The following is a 23,321-nucleotide window of genomic DNA, read 5'->3' on the forward strand; positions in this document are numbered from 1 at the left end:
AGGCCGTGGTCGGGTTACTCCGGCGCCATACCATGTCTTGAGAGGTATCGCTGTGTGTGCCCTCATCTTGTGGGCAGTTTAGGTGCCAATTTGGGTTGGTGGCTACTAATGGTGCGGAGTTGGCACCGATTTTCCGGTCCAGATCCCAGAGCTCAGACGAGACACGTCTGATCTATTCGGCGGCCAGGCCCGCCCCCCCAATATTAGACTTTTTAATGAATATAATTAATCTAATATGAAAAACTTCCCTTCTCCCTTCTCTTTTAGCGCCCCCCCGCTTAATGTTCCTCTCTCCCCCTCTAGTGTTCCTCTACCCTCCCTCTTTTTTAGTGTTCTTTTCTCCCCTCCTCCCCAGTCCTATAGTGTTCTTTTCTCCCCTCCCCTATCCCATTGTTCTTTCCCCTATCCCATAGTGTTCTAACCCCCTGTTCCATAGTATTCTCCCCCCCAATACCCTGCCCCATAGTCTTCTTCCCCCTCCCCTGTCCCATAGTCTTCTTCCCCCCTCCCCTGTCCCATATTGTTCTCCCCCGTCCCATAGTGTTCTTCCCCCCTCCCCTGTCCCATAGTGTTATTTTCTCCCCCCTCCCCTGTCCCACCTTTCTCTTTCCCCCCCTTTCCCATAGTGTTCTTTCCCCCCTGTCCCAATTTTTTATTTTTTTTACATTTCTGCAAATTTGACCAGTTTTCGGCCGAAACGGGATAGGCCCATTTTCGGCCGAAAATTTCGGCAGCTGAAATTTTGGTGCATCCCTAGTATTTATGGTTTAATATGTCTGCTATGAGTTGTAAAGAGTGTGGGTATAAGTGCTGTAGTGTGTGTGTAGGGGGCACAGTGTCTGTATAGGTAATGCAAAGAGTGTGTGCATGTGGTGTGCTGCAGTTTATGTGCGTATAGTTGACATTGTGTGTGTATAGGCTGTAAAGAGTGTGTGTTTAGGGAATGTACTATTTGTGTTTGCATACATGGGATCTAGTGTGCGCGTAGGGGATTCAGAGTGTGTATAGGGGATGTAGTATGTCAGGAATGTAGTGCGTGTAGGTGGACAGTGTGTGTCTGTAGGGGATCTACTGTGTGTAGGGATCCAGAGTGTGTATAGGGAATCTAGAGCATGTCTGAGGGAGCAGTGTGTGTGAGGAGTGCAGTTTGTGTGGAGGGACGCAGTGTGTGTGTAAGGGGTGCAGTGTGTGAAGGATGCAGTGTGTAAAAGGTGAGGTATGTAACTCTGTTTAGTGGTTTAAGACCTATTTTGGGTGTGTGGGGAGGGGGGTGTGAGATGGGACTTCTTCTTATCTTTTGGGGGCACATAGCAATCCCTGGTGGTGGTGAGTGACTCTAGCCTGTAGCTCCACCAGGTGAAGCCAGAGTTCACTATCATAAATTTAGACACGTAAGCTTATCGTGGTAACTGCGGTAATGCTCAAAACATCCCAGCTCGTGAGAGGAATTACGCCTGCTTAGTCCTCCTCTCCCCTTACTCTTCTAAAGTAAAGTGCCAGTGGGCCAGTGAGGAAGATCATTGATCTTCCTACTGGCCTGTGAAATCGCACAGCAAGGCAGGCGCTTGGAATGGGCCAGCAGGAAAGATCCTCAGATCTTGCCTCTCGAGTTTCGCCCAAGGCCATCTAAGCCCATTTTCCTGGTTTGCTTGATGGCCAGTCTGAACCAGACTTAATATAAGGCTTCAGGCACTCACTGGGTTCAAGGTGCAAATCAGTTTTATTGGATCATCACTTACAGAGCAATGTTTCGATCCTTGCAAACGTTACACATAAATATATACAATGTACAATAGACCAATTAGTGTTGATAATGACTTGCCCCTTCCTTCCAATCGTGATAGGAAATGGGAGACAGGCAGTAACATATGGCACCAAAACCAAGCAACAAAATCATCCATGGAATGCAAAAAAAAGAACATATGTGGAACCACGTAAAGACATGGTAACGTCATAACAGCGCATCTCTCAAAAACAAAGTGTTCATGAGCTAGGCTCCATGATAACCACGCTTCACTGCCTAAGCGCCTCCCTATCAAAACAATGAAAGAATAAAGGGAAAAAAAGTAATTGCCAATGCAGACAGAGGTTATATAAACAAAATAAAGTGTAAAGTAGAAATGGCATGCAAAAAACAAGCAGATATTAAAACTGTCATGATAACAAACATCCGAATGCAATGTAATAAGTGGGAAATAAGTATCTCATGAAAAATAATGATATATTTTCACCTTAAATAAAATAGAGAATGTAAAGCTAGAGTAAACTACAACACACTGTATCAATAATGAAAACTGCCAAATATAGTTTCACATATAGTAGAGTGCCATATAGAAAAAAATGTAAGTGCTAATTGTAATAAAATGCCAATTATAATAAAATATATTTAAAAAATACATAAACATTCACAAATGAAATTCATTAGGGATGTGCATGGGCAAAAAATTTGATTTGGTTTGGAAATTTGGGTAAGTAAAAAAATGTGTCTACCTCGACAATTTGGACCAATGGCATTCGGTCCGGCTATTCAGAAATTCAGTAATTCGGAACTTTGGGACTTCGGACATTCGTAAGCATCCGAATGTCCGAATTGCATGAAATGAATTGCACATCTCTAGTAAGTGGTTGTTGTGGCAGTCCTGGACTGTCACCACAACCACTTACACATCTATAGGGCTCCCAGTGCCAGGACTGCCACCACAACCACTTACACATCTATAGGGCTTCCAGTGCCCGGACTGCCACCACAACCACTTACACATCTATAGGGCTCCCAGTGCCCGGACTGCCACCCCAACTACTTACACATCTATAGGGCTCCCAGTGCCAGGAGTGCCACCACAACCACTTACACATCTATAGGGACTGCCACCACAACCACTTACACATCTATAGGGTTCCCAGTGCCTGGAATTAGCCTATTAGTCAAGATTCCTGTCATCATTCATGTAATTTTCCCTCCCTTTCTCTTGTTTTGTCACTTTTCAGAAATCTGAAGCACATCGGCAATTCGGACCAATGGCATTCGATTTGGTTCTTCACTTCCGAACTACTGAACGTTGGCACTTCGGACATTCTTAAGCATCTGAATGTCTGAATTCCACGAAATTCGCCCAAATGTACATTCTGAACGAAACAAATTGCACATGTCTAAAAATCATAATAAAGTGTAATAAGGTTTACAAAACAGCAAATAAATGTTCGTACAATACAGTTCATGACCTATATCTAGTGGAAAGTGAATACAAAATCTGAAGACTTAAAGGGACGCTATATAGCACCATGACAACTTCAGTGATTTGAAGTGGTTACGGTGCCTATTTTGCTATGAAACTCTGCACATACAGAGTTTAAACCTTTTGCTGCCGGATGGGTAACATCACCTCCAATAGTTTCATTGAAGTGTTATTAGCCAGTCCAGTAAAAAGTTGCACATTTGCTAGTGTCAATTCTATGCATATTTCTGTGGTGCTCTCAGACAATAATTGAGTGACATGGTTAGCATCTGGCTTCTGCTGCACAACACCAAGGATAAAGAAGCCTTTTGCCCAGACAAGAGGGCAAACCATTATAAAACAGCATCATTATTTAGAAATAGCTCTATTCATTGATTAATATTTTGTTAAATGAGACAATCCAAGAGCAGTATTATACTCACAACTTCCTCCAGCTGAACTTGTATTTGTCGATGGACCTCAGCCATTTGGAATAATGTATCTCCTGGAAAAATTAGAGCATCAGAATGAACATCAAACTAATTGTAGCAAAGCATTAAAACTAATAAACAGCAGTAAGAAACCTAAGAGATTAGTCAGAAATAAATGAGGAAGAAATGGACATAGAGCCAAAACAAATAAAAAAAAATCATAGGATCAGTTCAGTAGTGATCATAAAAAGTATTATTGCAAAAACAAAATGTTCTGCATTACTTTATGACAATGACCAAAAACTATGCCACAAAATGTACAGTTACTGGAAAGTAGAATAGTCATGTTTTATTTATATTGGGAATCCTTAATATAAACCAGTTAATAATTTGTTTATTAAAGTGCACCTGTCATGCAATATGACCTGCTGGCCTGATGTACAGTATGTAATAATTTAATTCACCCATGTTACAGGATACATCATATATGTAGATGACGCATATTATGCAACTTATATCTATCTGTATTACACACCGTTCACTTACAAAGGGTTCATGCACATTCAGGAATTCTCACAACGCCAATCATGGTATCAAATGTCACATACAGGCATCCTGCTATTTTTCTGTTTAGATCTTCCTACTTCCTTCTAATTAGATCGTCCTACTCCCTTATGAGATATTGGCAATTAAGGGGACACCCTTAAAGGGACACTCTAGGCACCCAGACCACTTCTGCTCATTGGAGTGGTCTGGGTGCCAACTCCCACTACCCTTACCCCTGCAAGTGTAATTATTGCAGTTTTTTATAAACTGCAATAATTACCTTGCAGGGTTAATTCCACCTCTAGTGGCTGTCTATTAGACAGCCACTAGAGGTCACTTCCTGGGTTCTAGCACAGGTAACCTGTGCTAGAGCGTCGCTGGATGTCCTCACGCTGTGTGAGGACCTCCAGCGTCGCTCAAAATCCCATAGGAAAGCATTGAAATGATTTTTCAATGCTTTCCTATGGGGAGACGTAATGTGCATGCGCGGCATTGCCGCGCATGCGCGGCATTGCCGCGCATGCGCATTAGGTCCCCTCGGCCAGTGGGCGAGATCAGTCTCGCCCACCGGCCGACGCAATGAAGAGGAGGAGCGTCGCGGAGGCGGAGACAGCGACGAGGGACATCGCCGCTGCTTCAGGTAAGTCACTGAAGGGGTTTTCACCCCTTCAGTAACCGGGGATTGGGGGGTGGGAGGGAGAGGGACCCTCCAGTGCCAGGAAAACTAATCGTTTTCCTGGCACTGGAGTTTCCCTTTAACAACTACAGCTGATTGTATTTGTTCTGTTTAGTATAATCATTCCCTTGAGGCTTTTTGCAGTAAACAAAGTATTTTCAGAGAAAATGCAGTGTTTACATTACATCCTAGCGATACCTCAAATGGTTCCTGGGTCAGTACTGCACAGTGTGCAGCACTGACATTTAGTGTCTCCACCCTCTGCATGGAGACACTGAACTTTCCTCAATGAATCTCTATGAGGAGATGCTGATTGGCCAAGGCTGTGTTTGGCTTGTGCTGGCTCTGCCCCTGATCTGCCTTCTTGACAAGCTCAGCCAACTCAATGCTTTCCTATGTAAAAGCATTGTAATTGACTCAGATCATCACTTCTGATGATATCAACCAAGCAGACAGATCAGGGGCAGAGCCAGCAGCAGCAGACTGGAATAAAGGTAAGATTTTGCTTTATTTATGTGGGCAAGGGCGAGCAAGGGGGGGGGGGGGGGGGCTAGATGTTGGTTTTAACAATATAGGGGCAGGAATACATGTCTGTAGTGTTTCATTAACCGACCAGTTTGCATTCAACCTGTGTTATTTCTCATTGACCTACTAGATGCCTTATATAGTGCCATTTTGTATGTCCTCATAGTTTATAGAGATCCTCAGAATCCATACTATTTCTCATTTTTCCATACTTTAATATGTATGGGTGGGAAATGGGGCTTATTAGTTGGCTGCACTGGATTTCATTAGCAGGTAACAACTTCAGAATGGACAGTTAAATTCACACCTTCTTGTTATTATTAAGTCTCACACTACTTCCCTTGGAATGGTGAGGATTTAGCCAACCCCTCCACACACTTAACAGGAGATGGTTTCTAAGCCACTGTTAGTTACCAAATGGCTATTAAGGGTTCCTGCTGACCACTGTTGTGTTTTAAGTTATTTACTATTATTTTGCCAGCTCCAAGCTTAACCAAGCTTAATGAAGCTTGACCTCTTGACTAATTTGCTAAATTGAGTTTTCAGCAAATATTTTAATTTTTTACAAAATCTAAATCAGCTGTAAACTGACATATTTGGAGACATCACTGCAATTTCATGTTTGTTAAACATGAATCTCCAAATGGTCAAATTGACTTTATTATATATCAATAGAAGAATTGTTGTACATTCAGTTCTGAATTGCATTCACTATTTATTTAACAAAAAAAGTATTGTTTCAGTATATAAAAATACATTTATTGCACAGAAGTGAAAGATCACGTTAATTAAAAAAAAACACAATTCCGGGACAGTAAAAAATGTTACCCCCAAACAGCTAAAGAAAGATGAATGTTGTCTCCAACAGTTTTTACCCTAATTATGACATTCTTTCGGCTCAATGTGACTCAGATTATCTTGTAGCTGCACTTTTGATTTAAGAAGACTAACACATTGCTTGTTAATCATGCACCCACATAACTGAAATACTCAGTCATGGAAGTAACTTGTCTTAATAGGATATGAACTTTCTGCTTTCAGTACAAGAGTTGCATTGTGCTTAAGATCTTAAAAGCAATGTCAAGATAGGAAATATATTCCTCTTTTACACAGTTTGAAAAGTGAGAAATCACCTATGAAAGTGTTCTTAAAAACAGTCACTTCTTTGGTTTGAAGTTAAAGGGACACTCTAAGCATCAAAATTACTTCATTCGACAAATTGAATGTTTACCTTATGCAGTCATCTAAACAGCCACTGGTGGTTTAAGACTAAAATAAAATCAACAGTTGAATTTGTTTACCTCTCTTTTACATTTATGTTGAATTCTCTGCCTGAAGAAGTGGTTTTATCAGAGTCCATACAGATGTTCAAACAGCAAATACTTGCATAAACATAATATTCAAGGATATAATCTTTCAATGTAGGGTAATAACTGCTTGATCTAAGGATAAATCTGACTGCCATTCTGTGGTCAAGAAGGAATTTTTTTCCTAGTTTGTTGCAAAACCGGAAATGCTTCAAACTGGGGTTTTTCGCCTTCTTTTGGATCAACAGCAAAAACAAATGTGAGGAAGGATGAACTTGGTGGACGCAAGTCTCTTTTCAGCTATGTAACTATGTAATCTGTGACCATTGTTTCTGTTTGAGAAGCACTGCAATCAGTGCTTCTCATAGATAAGTATTAGATTGGCAGATCGTGGCGATTATCACACATACAACATATATCTGCAATGTTCCTCTGTAACAGTGGTTCCCAAACTTTTTAGGTTCAAGGCACCATTAATATTTCAGTATTTTTCCAAGACACGCCAAGTCAAAATTTCTAGGCTGTATATCTGTACAGCGCTGCGGCATTTATTGACGCTATAGTGTAATGTACAGTGTTTGTGTTTGAAGGGGTACTTGTATACATTTATTGTGTTTTAATACTATCACTTTTAAATGTGGATGTATATTTGTGTGAAGTATTTGTGTTTGAGTGAAGGGGTGTGTTTGTATATTTCTTTTGTTTGAATGCAGGGGTGTGTTTGTATGTAATATTTGTGTTAGATTGCAGTAGTGTGCTTGTATGTTATGCTGTGTGTCTGTCAGTGTGTGTTTGTGAGTGTCTGTAAAATCAGTAAAAGTATGTCTGTCAATGAGTGTCAATCAGTGTGCATCTGTCAGTGTGTGTGTGTCTGTCAATGTTTTAGAGTGTGTCAGAACAGTGAGTCTGTGTCTGTCAGTGACGTCTGTGTGTTTGTCATTGAGTGTGTGTGACTGTCAGTGTGTATACACCACTGAGTGTAGCGTGTGGCGGAGTAGAGCGGAGCACGGTACAGGAGCTTCTGTTTCCTGTAGCCGGCCAGACTGACAGGAGGTGCTCACTGAGAGAGCACTTCCTGTCAGTCCGGCAGGGTACAGGAAACAGAAGCTCCTGTAGGGGATCTGCTCTGCTCAGCAATGATACAAGAGAGATAGGAGGCACACCAGGAAGGGGGAGTGTGACCACTAAGGGGGTGGGGTGCACCAAGGGACAGGGTGGGGAGGGGAGAGAAACACCAAGGGACAGGGAAAAGAGGGGGAGGGGAGAGGAACACTAAGGGACAGGGAAGAGCGGAGACCACTAATGGATGGGGAGGGGAGAAAGGCACATAGGTGAAGATGTTATTTTGGGTGAGGGGGTGCGGAAAAATGCATCTTCGCCTATGTACCCAAAAATCCTTGCACTGGCCTTGCCTGTTGAGCAGTAATGTTTCCCCGGTGCTATAACCATAGCACCGGGGAAACATTCCGCGGCACCCCTGTGTGCACGTCGCACAGTTTGGGAACCGCTGCTCTATCAGATGCTTTTATTTGAACAATAATCATCAATCTTGATGCCTTCTGCAAGACTTCAAGCTGCAGTTAGGAATCTATCCACACTGAACTATAGGTAAGGATAGTGCAAGGATTATTGGATATACAGGCGAAGATGAATTGTGATGTGCCCTCAAAACACATTTTTACCTGTGTAGGATTGTGTGTCTCTTAACCCATCTTTAACCAAAAGAATTTAGGTGTGAAGACGATTATAAAGTGAACATCGAATGTAAACTGAATTCCACAGAAAATTCCAAAGATATAGTGCACTGAACTCAAGAGGTAGCAATTACTCTGAGCACCTGCCTGAAAAGACTTCTCATTGAGCTAAGTTGAGAAATCTGTAATAGAATATTAATGACTGTGTGAATAGCATACAGACAATGTTTCTACCCCATTTCCAGATTTTTGTCAAGACATTAAGGTGTCTGTGACATAATTATTCAAGAAAGTGCAAGTATTGCTGAGTTATTAAGTGTGTTTTTTGCCACATATGTGGTTTTACCATTATTGTTATCCCACATTTAAATTTCTATATCTTTGGGATTTTCTATGGAATTCCATTTACATTTGATGTTCCTTTTATAATTGTCTGCGCACCTAAATTTTTTTGGTTTTTGACTTGGGGATTTATGCTATCAGAGTTCCTAGTAGGTTGCTGCATATACATCATTGCAATTAGAATATACAGTCACACCTATTTATTATAATTTATTGCGCCATTCTAATCCATTTTTTTCTTAACCCATCTTTAGCAACTCTTACACACCCTTTTGCCCCTTTTGTCTTATCTTGCTTAAGTGTATCTCATCTACCATTTTGCCCCCCATGGCTGTTACCCTCTTTATAGCTCTTAATCTATTGCCCCCTAATTTGTGTTATTGTAGAGCGGCCTCACAGACCATAATAGAGAATCTGCTTTATCCTCTACTTGGTCTGACATGAACCTTCCCACTGCTCATTCCCTATTCTTCCAGTCACAGCCTGTCAGAGTGGATAAGAGACAAAGAAGACCCTCAACTGCAGTCTGCAAGGCCCACTATTGAGAGTGACCAGCGGCAGGGTGGAATTCTTTGCACCCCCTCCTGTCTTTCACCCGGATGTTGCATCACCCAGGCCGTTGTGCTACAATGTGGCCCACCTGTGCCATCTTATGGTAGCACCTGCCCTGACTACAGGGTTTTTTAGAACTTTCTTTTAATAGGTGGTCGATCAATCTGACATTATAGGAAGGAAAACAGATTACTTAAAAATATAACTTTTTATTAGAGTGTTTGTTAAAGGATTTAACAATGTGATAACAAGAATAATATTACAGAGCGTGAAAGAATATTCTATAGTTCTATAAAAAACATGCACCACAACATTCACCACAACAAACATGCACTCACGCTAACATCAGCAGTTATGGAGTCAGAGGAAGTCAGGCAAGTGGGGTGGGGGTGATCACTAGCAAACACGAGCTGGGGGTTGCAGCCTCACAGCACCATTCTTCTACTGATTAAAAGCAATGGGAGGTGTGTTGAGATGTCTGTTGGCGGAGTACTAAATGCATTAAGAAACAGGCAGGAGCTGTTCAGTGTCTGTGCTAGCACAACAAAGTGTGGGTTTTTGCTTTGGCTAGTAGTCCACAATCTTAATACAGTCTAGAACACAACTGGCTCACAGGGAAATTTAACCAGAAGACTGCTGCAGTATGTCAAGTCAAACATGCTGCCAGAATATGGTGCCGCTGGAGGTATTCAAAATTTGCTGAGAGTGAAATGAGACAATGCTCAAGACACTCATAACACATTCAGGTTGTCATGCGTCAGTGGAGTCACCGAAAATAGCATTTGCATCTCTTTGGTCTCAACAGATCATTGTGGCTGCTTCCTTATGCTGCCTGTGTCATACAATTGGAGGTAGCAGGGATATATGATATCACCCCTCGCAATTCCATTTTTTTGCAACTGTAACAAAAAAGTTGATCGTCTCACCGTACGTGCGTATCCTCAATAGTCAGGCTAATGTTTTCTTTGGGGGCTGTCTGTTTAGCTGCCTACAGGAGAGGCAAAATAAGGAATTTTCTGCTTTCTTGGTCTGTGCAAGTCAGACTGGTGATAGCTGTTAGTGAGGAATATAGTCATGCTCAGTGATCTACATGCATACTCAGGAAGAGTTTTGCTGTTCAGTATTTTGTGTTTAATAAGCCTTGTGTGACTTACCTTAAAGGGACACTATAGTCCCCTGAACAACTTTAGCTTAATGAAGCAGTTTTGGTGTATAGAACATGCCCCTGCAGCCTCACTGCTCAATCCTCTGCCATTTAGGAGTTAAATCCCTTTGTTTATGAACCCTAGTCACACCTCCCTGCATGTGACTTGCACAGCCTTCCATAAACACTTCCTGTAAAGAGAGCCCTATTTAGGCTTTCTTTATTGCAAGTTCTGTTTAATTAAGATGTTCTTATCCCCTGCTATGTTAATAGCTTGCTAGACCCTGCAAGAGTCTCCTGTATGTAATTAAAGTTCAATTTAGAGATTGAGATACAATTATTTAAGGTAAATTACATCTGTTTGAAAGTGAATCCATTTTTTTTTCATGCAGGCTCTGTCAATCATAGCCAGGGGATATGTGGCTAGGGCTGCATAAACAGAAACAAAGTGATTTAACTCCTAAATGACAGTGAATTGAGCAGTGAAATTGCAGGGGAATGATCTATACACTAAAACTGCTTTATTTAGCTAAAGTAATTCAGGTGACTATAGTGTTCCTTTAAAGGGTTATTCCAGGCCTTTTTAAATAAATTTATTTTTTAATTTACAATGCTTTACTGGCCATTAGCAATTAGGTGTCCCCCAATTATTAACCTGTAAAATAAGAATAAACTTACGTGGAATCCAGCATCAGGCAAAGCTCCCCTCACTGGTTTCCACCCCTTGTGCAATGTCACTTCTTCCCTTGCGAGGTCCAATTAAATGCTTCTTATAGAGAAGCATTTGATTGGATCATTCTCCTCAGCTTAGAGTGCATGCGTGTGACTTTTGCTCTGAGAAAGGGTGGGAGAGAGGGAGTGGTGTTGTGGACAAGGGAGGGAAGAAATTAAAAAGACAAAAAAAGGCACATACTGTATATTAACAAATGGAGGGAGGTGGGAAGGAAGTACTGAATTCTCCCCTTGCATGTGCACTCCCAGTGCTACCTGCAAGGGTAGAAGATGATTATATCTGTCGCCAGGGTTGGAGTTGATGGAATTGCGAGGGGTGATATCATATATCCCTGCTACCTCCAATACGCACGTACGGTGAGACGATCAACTTTTTTGTTACAGTTGCAAAAAGCAACATCCACATTTTACTTGTATCATGAAGTATTATGCTGCACTCTTTCTTTATTTTCCCCCAGCAGTACAGAAATAATCATTTAAAAAAAAAAAAAACAGTTGAAACAATGGAAAAGATAAGATATAACATTATATGTGGCAACACCTATATATAAATCCTATAGGAGGCAGGCACTATCCATTAACACAAAGCAGAGGGTAATAGGCGCTAGCTATAGTAAGTGATGGGCAGGCAGCAGTGTACAAAACAAGGATTCCCAAAACCTTGTATGTGAAATAGAAATCGGAAAAGAGGAGTGTATACCGCGCCTAGAGGTATTAGTATATAAAAAAATTATACATACATATAGTCGATGGAAATTTTGACAATGGGTAGTAACCTCAAAATAAAAAGCAAAACATAATAGTGCAATACAGTAAATAAACAAGAAAGGTCAAATAAAGCTATACACAGTCCACTCACATGGGGATGAGCTATAACAGAGCTCAGCTGTGATGCGCCTGGACGGTATAATCCCCGTCTCGGGATATATGGTGGTATTGCTTCAGGGATTTTCCAAGGTGCACCACTGCCACCATATACCACCATATAATTTTTTTATATACTAATACCTCTAGGCGCGGTATACACTCCTCTTTTCCGATTACTATCCATTACCATTACTATCCATTAACACTATCCATGTATTTACCAGACAGCCACTAGAGGTGCTTCCAGGTCGTTAGGTGGCTTTTGGTTGCCTAACTGACGCTGGACGTCCTCGTGCTTTGCATAAAGACATCCAGCATCAGCTAAAATCCCATAGGAAAGCTTTGATTGTGGCACTTGTTGCGCATGAGCTTTAAGTCCCTGATCCCAGGGGAGGAGGAACAGAGGCGGAACCTGATCTAGCACCAAGGGACATCGGCGCTGATTTCAGGTAACTGACAGAAAGGTTTTTAACCCTTCCTATTCTACGGGGGGAGGGGGCAAGTTTCCCTTTAACTTCCTCTTTCTTTCTGATCCAGTAGACAACTGAACCGTAAATAAGGAGCAAACTTGAGGAGAACAGAAACAGTAAATAAGCAGCACTGATTGCACTCACGTTATTTTAGTAGTACTGTAGCAGTATCAACATAAATGAAGAGTTGTATGCTCCCACAGGATACTTGGATGCTCACAATTTATTAGTAGTAATGTGGAATAAAACAAGATATAAAAACGCAAACATAAAAACAATAAAAACTCCCTATGGGGTATTAATACACTTTGATAATAAAATCCAATGTCCCAAATTAGTTTAACCAGGGGCCGGCTTTTTTAATTGGTGGATTCATCAACTCACCACTCAGCATGCAAGTTATTGCGTGTTGACTTCTCCAACAGCTTGCGGACACATGAAGCCAAATACCAGGCCACATGCTCGGATGGTGACCATTCAGCTGATCAGAGATGATGTAGGTTGTCTGGATCAAACAGTTGACTCACCCTGAGGATCCAAGACCCAGCCATCATCCCAGGTCATAAGCTGGGCATGAGAGATTATGCAGGTGTGCTTCATCTAAATCATTCCCAGAATGTTTGTCAAAAGAGTCCAAATAAGACTCATTAGAGTCCTCCTCATGGTCGCTAAATTAAGAATCAGATATTATCAGAGTTATAGTGGATGAGAGAGTTATTTTGGTTAAAAGGGAGTTTGACATTGCTCCCATGGCAGAGACCAGGGCTTTGGGCATATACTTGCACATGGAGGAGTCTAAAATAGTTTGGAACTCCTTCAGGACCAAAAACATGGCCCCAGCCCCAGAGACCGAAGGGGAAATCCGCAAAGGAATCCCACAAGTCCTTTGACAGTCAAAAGAGAGAGCCATCTCCTCAGCAATATATACAGAGTATTCCAAGAACTATCTTATAATAATATAGCCGAGTAAACCAAGTACCAATAGTACAGGCTAGCAGGAGCTATAATTGGGTGCCACAAAGGTTACTCAGGGATGGCACCCTATCCCAGTGATAAAATGAGTCTAAGCATTGAGAAACCCCAAAGCCTCTCAAAATACACTTAAGTGGGGAGGAAATAAAAATAATATCCTAGGAGAGACAAATAGATAGTATGCCCTAGTGGGATAGAGGGGAAAAGACAAACATCACAAGATAATCACAGGGAAGCAATGAGCTGTCCGAAAACCAGCAGAGCTAGGTGAGAGGTCGCAGCAGACCCAGAATACTAGCGGGCAGGCCTAAAGCAGATCCAAAAAGATGTTATTAAATTATTTACAATACTATCTGTTATTTTTTCCATTGTTTCAATAGTTTCTTTCAATGTTTATTTATTTGCTGCTGGGGAAATAAAGAAAGAGTGCAGGATAATATGAGTCTCTGTGCCTTTAATAAAATAAAAAAACAAATCTAAAACAGGTAAATAGAATGAGGAACTGACAAGGTGAAGTCCTGGATGAAGGGTGAACATTTAGGGGGGAGCAATGAGGAATCTTAGAAAAAGAGGACTGACAAAACAATAAAGGGTATTTATTAGTATTAGCATTTATATAGCTAGTAATATCAACAATTGTGACTACACAGCATTAAGTTGGGATGAAGTGACAATTATTGGGCCCATATAGAAGTCAACAAATAAAAAAATAATAACCACAAGAGGAAAAAGTAATTTGAATCAAGGCAAGGAGGAGGAAGTAATAAAATATACAACAGGTTTGATAGACAAGGTATCAAATGGTAGAACTTAGACTACAGAGGTGATGGAGGAGACAGCATGTGACCACAAGTGGAGACAGCAAAGAGACCAATGTGACTACGGGAGTCATCAAAAGAGATCAATTGAGCCACAGAGATGTCAGCAATGTGACTACGGGAGTCATCATAAGAGATCAAATGTGCCACAGAGAAGTCAACAAAGTGGATAACTAGGAGATAGACAAGGTCATATAAGTGGTGGTTTTGACAACCAGGAGGATAACAGTAGTGTGTAATGGAGTGACAGCATTGAGAACAGAGAGAGATCACAAAATTTACACAGAAAGCACACAAATGATATGGAGAATTGACAAGAGACAGGCTATAGTGAACAAACAAGCGAAAGAGTAGGAAGAAACTGACACAAAGGGGAAAGAAATACACACAAGCAACTAAAGGGGAAGCAAGAGACATTAAGGGGGAGCAAGCTAAACAAAAGCATACGTGTATTGCTTTGATAATGAGAGGTGTTACAGTTTAAAGCTCTGTATTCAAACAATGAGAAAAATAAGAGATGTTCTAAATCTAGAGGATGATCATTTATATATTAAAATAAGCTTGTAATAACAGCATGAGGTGGATTAAAAATATACTGAATTATAGCCATTTAACTATATAGGTATAATGAAGCTAGTGTTTATTGCAGTGTATATATATATATATATATATATATATATATATATATATATATATATATATATATATATATATATACATATAGTTACTCTATAGTTACTAATTACATATAATGGCAATATATCATATATTAATTATTTTGCAATATTTGTATTTTGATTAAACCTTTTTTTCCTGTAGGGTAATGTTAGCATATTGCTTTGCTTGTCACATTTCATTGTTTATTTCATTGTGTGTTATATTAATTATTTAATTAATTAAGTGTCTTACGCAGATGGTACACTCACAAAAGACAAATTTCCATGCTAAAAAGATGTTCATGCTATATATTGACTGAGCAACATTAGTGCACCATTTACATATTTGTGTTGACACATTTTATTATGTGGTCAATTCACCTTATATTAAATCCTTGCCACATCTCTGGATATCTAAGATCAATGATACTCAATTTAGGCATCCTAATTGTTGTAAGATGGTCAGACAGCCATTCTGTTGGTGAAACATCCTGGGAAACATACTGCACAATAGCCAGAATATCTACTGCTAGATTCCAAGTAATAAGGAGCGCAGTATCTCTTCTTCCCCTGCACTCCCTCTTAACAGTAATTCAGCCAAAGATCTCTGACCCTTGCTCCCTCACTGACAGCTCGCTATGTACACATGAATACACAGACATCCCAAGTCTCCCGGAGGCTCTGGGAGACTCCAGCATGTCTCCTGTATTTAGAATGCGGCTCCCTGACCCACGCAAATTATTTATTTATTTATTTATTACTGGTATTTATAAAGCACCAACAGATTCCGCAGCGCTGTACCGTTAGTGGAGAACGTACAATATACAAAGACAAATGCAAGAGTTAGAGAGAGCTCTGCCCGTAAGCTGATATCTAGCCATTGGAGCTCTTTTATACAAAGTGCTTAGCTAGATAGCCTGTGAGCTTACAATCTAAAGGATACCGTGGGGATTTAAGACAAAAGGTAGCAGGGGAAATTTGGAGGTGATGGCTAAAAGTGTTAACAGAGAGAAGCAGCTATTGGTAAAATACAAAGGGAATGAAGAGGTAATTGAGTGAGAATCTTAAACAGCTGGAATGAAGAGGTAATAAAGTGAGAATCTCAAACAGCTGAGGGAACCTGGGTGGAAGGGAAGTGGTGAGAAAAAAAATTAAAATGCAGAGCATCACAATCGCTGTTCCAATGAGTGAGTATGAGTGTGAGATGAGGCCTGAAGAACAGAGATTGAGATAGAACAGTTATATGAAGGTATTTACAGCCAGGAGGAGCATGGGGGAGGAGGGTAGAGTAGCACAAGTCATATACAATATCCCTTAAATCACACAAACTGACATATAATGTCTGCCAGATTGTGTGCGTGTGACTTCCAGGATATTATATATGATTTGCGCCCCAAATACATCGGGCCCAGTCAGGTCTGTCATTTCCTCTCTGCTTTACAGTGAGCCGCCCTGGAGGAATCGAGGGAGGAGGAGGCTGGATTCAGAGGTGGCAACACAGGCAGCATGGAGGCAGAGGAGAGGCTCACTCCCATAAGCCTTAGTCACCATCACCAGGATTCCAAGCAAGCCACCCTCCTGGACACAAAGGTAAGTCAACAGGAGCGTGGCTGCAAATATATAAAGTATGTCATGTATGTGTGTGTTTATATCTATGTGTATGTCAGTGTGTGTATGTGCCAGTGTGTGTCCATGTGTATTTAAGTGTATGTGCCAGTGTGTGTAACTGAGTGTGTGTATTATTATTATTATTGCCATTTATATAGCGCCAACATATTCCGTAGTGCTTTACAATATTAGAAGGGGGCGGGGATGGAACTATAAATAGGACAATTAAAAGAAAACTTACAGGAACGATAAGTTGAAGAGGACCCTGCTCAAACGAGCTTACAGTCTATAGGAAGTGGGGGTCTAAAACACAATAGGACAGGACATGTGCCAGTGTGTGTATCTGTGTGTATGCGCCAGTGTGTATCAGTATGTCCCGGTCGGGTCCCTAAAATTTACACAAACTGACAGAGTCAGTTACTAAAACTGATAAAGTCATGAGATTTTATGAGCTGTTTTCTGACTGATACCTATATAATTATGTGCAGCACTGTGGAAGAGGACACCATAATCAAATTACTTTGATACAGAAATCTGTTTTACTTCTACTGTAGTTGAGTGAAAGCCATTGGTTTAAAGATTGACAAGTTTACGTTAAATAGTTATAAAGTTACATAGGCTGAAAAGAGACATGTGTCCATCAAGTTCAGCCTTCCTCGTATTGTTTCACAAACTGCTTGAGTACTTGCAGACCAACCTATGTTTATTTATCAGGTTCAATGAGATAAGCATGATATAACTGGTTTGGATTAGTACGAAGGGGTCAATGAGGGGTTACTTTAATCCTAGGACACAAATTGTAACACTTCTTCCCTATTCTTGTAAGCATTTTAGATAGGAATTTATGTTCTGAAAGTATAAACAAACCACCCAACATTGGGAGGTTTGAATTAGGGGCCGATATTATGTGATGCCATATTCTCCACCCAAAAGGCCATGCATTCGCTGACTGCTCCTTGGTCTGCCCTCATGCACAGAGCACTTTTAAAGGGCTCTGGGTAGATGCTTAATGCTGATTGATGTCTTCAGATGCAGGACACTAGGTAACAGTCAGGAGCAGGGCCGGACTACTCCTGACATACAAAAATGTATGTGTGGCTGGTTGCTGTAGAGAGTGTGTGTATAGGGGGTATACTGTGTATAGGGGATGTGACTAGTGTGTGCATACGGGCTGTAGTGTGTGTGTGTGTGTGTGTGTGTTGTGTATAGGTGATGTAGTGTGTGTAGGAGTTGTAGAGAGTGTGGGTTTAGGGAATGTAGTATGTGTTTGCCTACAAGGAATCTAGTGTGCGCATAGGTGATCCAGAGTGTGTATGTCAGGAATGTAGTGTGTGTGTAGGGGTCTACTGTATGTTTGAAGGACCCAGAGTGTGTATAGGAGATCTAGTGAATGTATATTGAACATTGCTGCGCTCTTCATCTTTCCAGCCTTGTGCATAAGAGCTTTTCTGGGAAGTTCCCACCCTACCTGAGTAGAATGCTATCCTCAGCTGTTCCCACCTCCTATAATATACGATCCAGTACCAGAACTTTATCTAGCATATCGCTATACAAAAATAAAGTGGCTCAATCCTCATTTTCCTACAGAGCACCTCAATAATTAAATAGCCTCACGGACACAATCAAATCTTCATTCAATCTAAAATCCTTAAAGAGATCTATGGCAACATACCTCGATAAAGAAATTCACCTGTCATGGTTAACTATATTTATTACCTGTCATGTTTTAAAGGAACACTATAAGGTCTGGAACACAAATATGCATTCCTGACCCTACAGATTTAAAACCACCATCTAACTCTCCTGCCCCCTCCCCTTGCCTCCCTAAATATAGTAAAATCTGACTTCTATTCAACTCTGCAGCTGCTGCCTCTGCCTCTGATCTAACTGCTTGCCTGGCATCATCAGAAGTGATTATGTGAGCCAATCACAATGCTTTTCCATAGGATTGGCTGAGACTGTCAAGGAGGCAGATCAGGGGCAGAGCCAGCACAAGTCAAACACAGCCCTGGCCAATCAGCATCTCCTCATTAAATCAACGCATCTCTATGAGGAAATGTCAGTGTCTGTATGCTGAGGGTGGAGACACTGAATAGGAGTGTTGCACAGTGTGCAGCACTGCCCCAGGAAGCACCTCTAGTAGCCATCTCATGAGTGGCCAGTGGCATTATCACTAGACTCTAGTGTAAAAAAACACATTTTCTCTGAGAAGACTGCAAAATGCCTGAAGGGAATGATTCTACTCACCAGAACAAATACAATAAGTTGTAGTTGTTCTGGTGACTATAGTGTCCCTTTAAATTCATCTATGTGTGTGTATGTATGTGTATATATATATATATATATATATATATATATATATATATATATATAAAGTCTAAATTGTAATATTTTTTGTATTATTATATTGTACCCTGCAGCCTGATCCTCTTCTCATCGTCACAGCACCCAGGTATGGCATGGTTCAGGGGGATTGCTTATTGTGTGCATGTTTGTAAATTGTGTGTTAAATTGCTGTGTTTGTGTGTGTAAATAAAGTGTGACTTTATGAAAAGTGGTGTGAGTTTGTATTTGAGTGACAGTGTGTGTGTAAGTGACAATGTGTGTTAGTGAGAGTATGCAAGTGACTCTGGGAGTGTGTGTGTGTGTGTGTGTGTGTGGGTTAGTGAGAGTGTGCAAGTGACTCAGGGTATGCATGTGTTAGTGAGAGTGTGCACGTGACCCTGTGTGTGTATAATTCAGAGTTTAGTGAATAAACTGTTGTTTTGTCACATTTCTGAGAAAATTTACTTGAGGTTTTTTAACCGGAAACATCCATCCATTATCATTCATGTCCATGGGGTATTAATTGTGTGACACAAAAATCTCAGAAATAAATAAACAGAAACTGGGAAATCCACAATATGTAACATTATTATTATACATGACATGAACTTTGGAGCACTCTGACTGGATATATGGATCAAACCAGCTTAATAAATTGTTTGTTTAACAGCATGAACTAATTTAAAAGTTCTTGGGCTCCTGCCTGTTTTTTTTTCTTTACTTAAAGGACACACTGAGCACCAATAAAGTGAAAGAGATTGGATTCACATGAATAGGGCTTAAAGCTCCCCTGTCTCGGAGAAGCAGCTTCATAGAATTGTAAATGGTGTAAATGGTGACCAATGATTTAAAAAGAATTATTTCACATAACTTTGAAGGTCATTCTAATAACAAAAGGTGAGAGTGGAAAAAGCTAACCCTAGCATGAAGAGGAGGGCCATGGGAGAACCAGGCACTAACTGCCTGTGCGCCTCACACAATCCATTCTGGCATGTTAGGGGAAGCGAGCAGGTTGCCAAGACAGCAAAATGGGGCATGTGATTTAAGTTAAGGAAAGCAAGTAGCTGACGGAGATTTGAGGGAAGGAACAGACCAGCAGACATTGAGGGCTGATTAATTCTCTTTCTTCCTCTGGCTTTCTCCCCCTCTCCCTCCCCCTCCTTTCAGATTAGCAGTATATTTCATTTCACTTTAAAAAGCCATATGTGACAGGTAACAGGAATCTCTGGCTCTCCAGAGGAAGACAGGACTTCCTTTTTAATCAGCCTGGCCATAAAGGGTTTCTTCTGCAGCTATTGTCAGAGAAAGAATTTAAATTCAAAGAATCATTCTATACACTGCAACATTGTAATATGTATAATTGAACAGAATATGGTCCAGAGAGTATGTTCTGTTTCTCTCTACCTAGGGTGGCTTAAAACGACACTAATTTACAACAATTGTTGAAGATCTAAGTTTGCCCACTGGATCAGTGACATCAAAGGAATAATTGTTCTTCTAATTGAGGTTGTTTGATAATGGGTCTCAAGTGGACCAATAATTGTAAAATTGGTTGCTTGAGCATTTTTAATTTTCCTAATTTTTTTGAATGATTACCTCTGTGTATTGGTGTTGCAAACCCCCATGGTTTTTTTTACCTGGTTTAACCATGGTCGCCATCTTTGTGTCATAGCGCACGACAAAAATTGGGTATACAGACGATTACAGAAACCTCAGTATTTCAGCTCAGGATGATCCTAACTCCTGGGTTGTATACACATGTGTGTATCTGTGTGTATGTCAGTGTATATGTATCAGTAATCAGTATGTGTATCTATGTGTTTGTCAGACTGTGTATCTGTATATGTCTGTCAGTGTGTATGGGTGTAAGTATGTATGTGACAGTGTATATGTGCATAGAATTCGATTACCTTAGCAAATGTTATGCTTTCCAATAGGAAAAGCATTGAATTGGCTCAGTTGTTATGGTGACTATAGTGTCCCTTTAATATAAGGGTGTTTGCATGTAATGTTTAGTTTTGATTGTAGGTGTGTGTTTGTATGTAGTGCTGGCTTTGAAATGTGGGTGTACATATGTTTGCAGTTTTGGTGTTTTGTATGAAGGTGTGAGTCTGTATATAATTTTGGTGTTTAAATGGTGGGGTGTGTTTGTATGTAATATTTGCATTTGAAGGCAGGGGTGTGTTTGTATGTAGTGCTGGCTTTTAAATGTGAGTGTACATATGTGTGTAATATTGGTGTTTGAATGAAGGGGAGTGTTTGTACATAATTTTGGTATTTGAATGCAGGGGTGTTTTTGTACGTAATGTTTGTGTTTGATTATGTAGATGTGTTTGCATGTATTGTTACCCTCTGATGACTGGGATGTATGCACTATGCACATATACATATACACTGTCACATACATACTAACACAGATACGCATACACATTAACACACATACACAGATACACACACTGACAAACACATAGATACACTACACACACTGACATATACACACTGACAAACTCACAGATACACACATACACACTGATAAGCACACAGATACACACACAGACATACACATGTGTACAATATGTATAATTTATACATATAATAACTTTCGTATTTTTAGCCACCCTCCAGTTAACATACTTTTTATGTGCAAGAGGGTGGCTTCCCTGTGTTCTCCTAGTGTCTGAGGCTGATGGGAGTGTGGGGTTGGAACACACACTCCTTGCTGCTTCATCATCCACTCCTACTTGAACCATCACAGTGGCTCCCTCTGCGCTTGGAGAAAGTGACACGCTTTCACTTAATTCCAGCACTGCTGATATTACAGTGGCCTGGTTGTGCTGTTAAAGGGCCATTGATCAGCAATGCCCTAAGTGTATGGACCACCCGATGTATCTCTTCAAAATGTGGCTCCCGGTGTGGCCGTTGGTAGTTCTGCTGCTGCTCCCTAACTCCAGTAAACACAGAATAAGTAGCCGGTGCTGCACCTTCATTAGATCTAGCTGGAACAAATGTTGCCAAATCCTTAATAGGAACTGTATTCTTTCTCTAGTTTTCACGGCCTTTACACATTTTTATTTTCTTTAACTCATGGGAAATTCTTTAACAATGGGAAATTCTTAAGGCATCTTAAGAAAACCTCTGGAACTCTTACAGATACATTTCTATGCACTACAAGATGAGCTGAATATGCTGATACCACAAGAACATTATGGAAAGACTATCAACAGGTTCATGAAGCACAAGAGTTGATGACCTCTGATTAACAAATGTGGGCTCATCATCCATCTAGAATTCTTGCAAATACACTTTACAGCTTTGGAACTGCTGTTCTTCTAGTTGAACTTGAACAATTAAGTGTCACAAGCCAGAATTTGCAGAAAGCTCTTAATGAAATAGTGACTCTCTATAACTCTTAAGCTGACTAGGTGCAAAAGATGAAAAACTCATTTACATTTGAAAATGAAGATAAAATGAAAATTATGCTAAACATATTACAAATGATTATTCTGAAGGAAAACATCAAAGAAAATGTTAAAGATTCTTTAATGATAGAAACACTGAGAATACTGCTTCTTCAGGAAGGAACCAATTTATCATTGAGGCACTCAATGTTCTCAGAGATTTCCTAGTTTTGGAGCTGAGAAGAAGAAATCAATGTTATAAAATCCTCACTCAGCGTTTTGGGTTGCTTAAGATTTCGTCAATAAAACCGGTGAATGAGTTATGGAATTTGTGCATATGATCTGCGACAATACTATCAGGGTGACCTTGACAATGTCACTGAAGAATTGTTGCATTTTACCACTTTGATACCTTCCATGGAAGACAATGCAAACAGAATGAGGCAGTATATTATTTGATCACAAACTCCAGGATACTCTGGAAACAATGTTACAAATATTTCTGACCATGCCTGTTTCTTATGCCTCCGTTTGAAAGGTAATGTTCATGCTTAAAAATAACAAAAAATAAAGAGGAATGGCAATGAACCAAGAGGGGCTACATGCAGAAGCTAGCTGTAGGAGCAGAACGTTGATGACATTTGTTGAAACAAAATCTCATACAGCTATCCTGAAGTGAGAAAGTGACACACTTTCACTTCATTCAAGCACTGCTGATATTACAGTGGCCTGGGTGTGCTGTTAAAGGGCCGCAGCGCCCAAACGGGCCACTGATCAGCAATTCCCTAAGTGTATGGGCCACCTGATGGATCTCTTCAACATGTGGCTCCCGGTGTGGCCGTTGGTAGTTCTGCTGCTGCTCCCTAACTCCAGTAAACACAGAATAAGTAGCCTGTGATGCACCTTCATTAGATCTAGCTGGAACAAATGTTGCCAAATCCTTTATAGGAACTGTATTCTTTCTCTAGTTTTCATAATGCATTTACACATTTTTATTTTCTTTAATTCATGGGAAATTCTTAAGGCATCTTAAGAAAAACCTC

At 40.4% G+C, this 23,321-nt stretch overlaps 1 protein-coding gene across 3 annotated transcripts in view; it reads right to left on the reverse strand.

Annotated features, from left to right (window-relative positions):
* Positions 1-23,321, reverse strand: part of LOC134577579 (brain-specific angiogenesis inhibitor 1-associated protein 2-like) — a 199,711-nt gene that overhangs the window by 52,232 nt on the left and 124,158 nt on the right. For all 3 annotated transcript variants that reach the window (XM_063436396.1, XM_063436397.1, XM_063436398.1), the window contains one exon: positions 3,659-3,720. In XM_063436396.1, the coding sequence (XP_063292466.1) occupies positions 3,659-3,720 (62 nt within the window). The remainder of the gene's footprint in view (positions 1-3,658; positions 3,721-23,321) is intronic.

This window comes from Pelobates fuscus, chromosome 11 (assembly GCF_036172605.1).
Source record: "Pelobates fuscus isolate aPelFus1 chromosome 11, aPelFus1.pri, whole genome shotgun sequence".
In the NCBI taxonomy this organism is placed as follows: domain Eukaryota; kingdom Metazoa; phylum Chordata; class Amphibia; order Anura; family Pelobatidae; genus Pelobates; species Pelobates fuscus.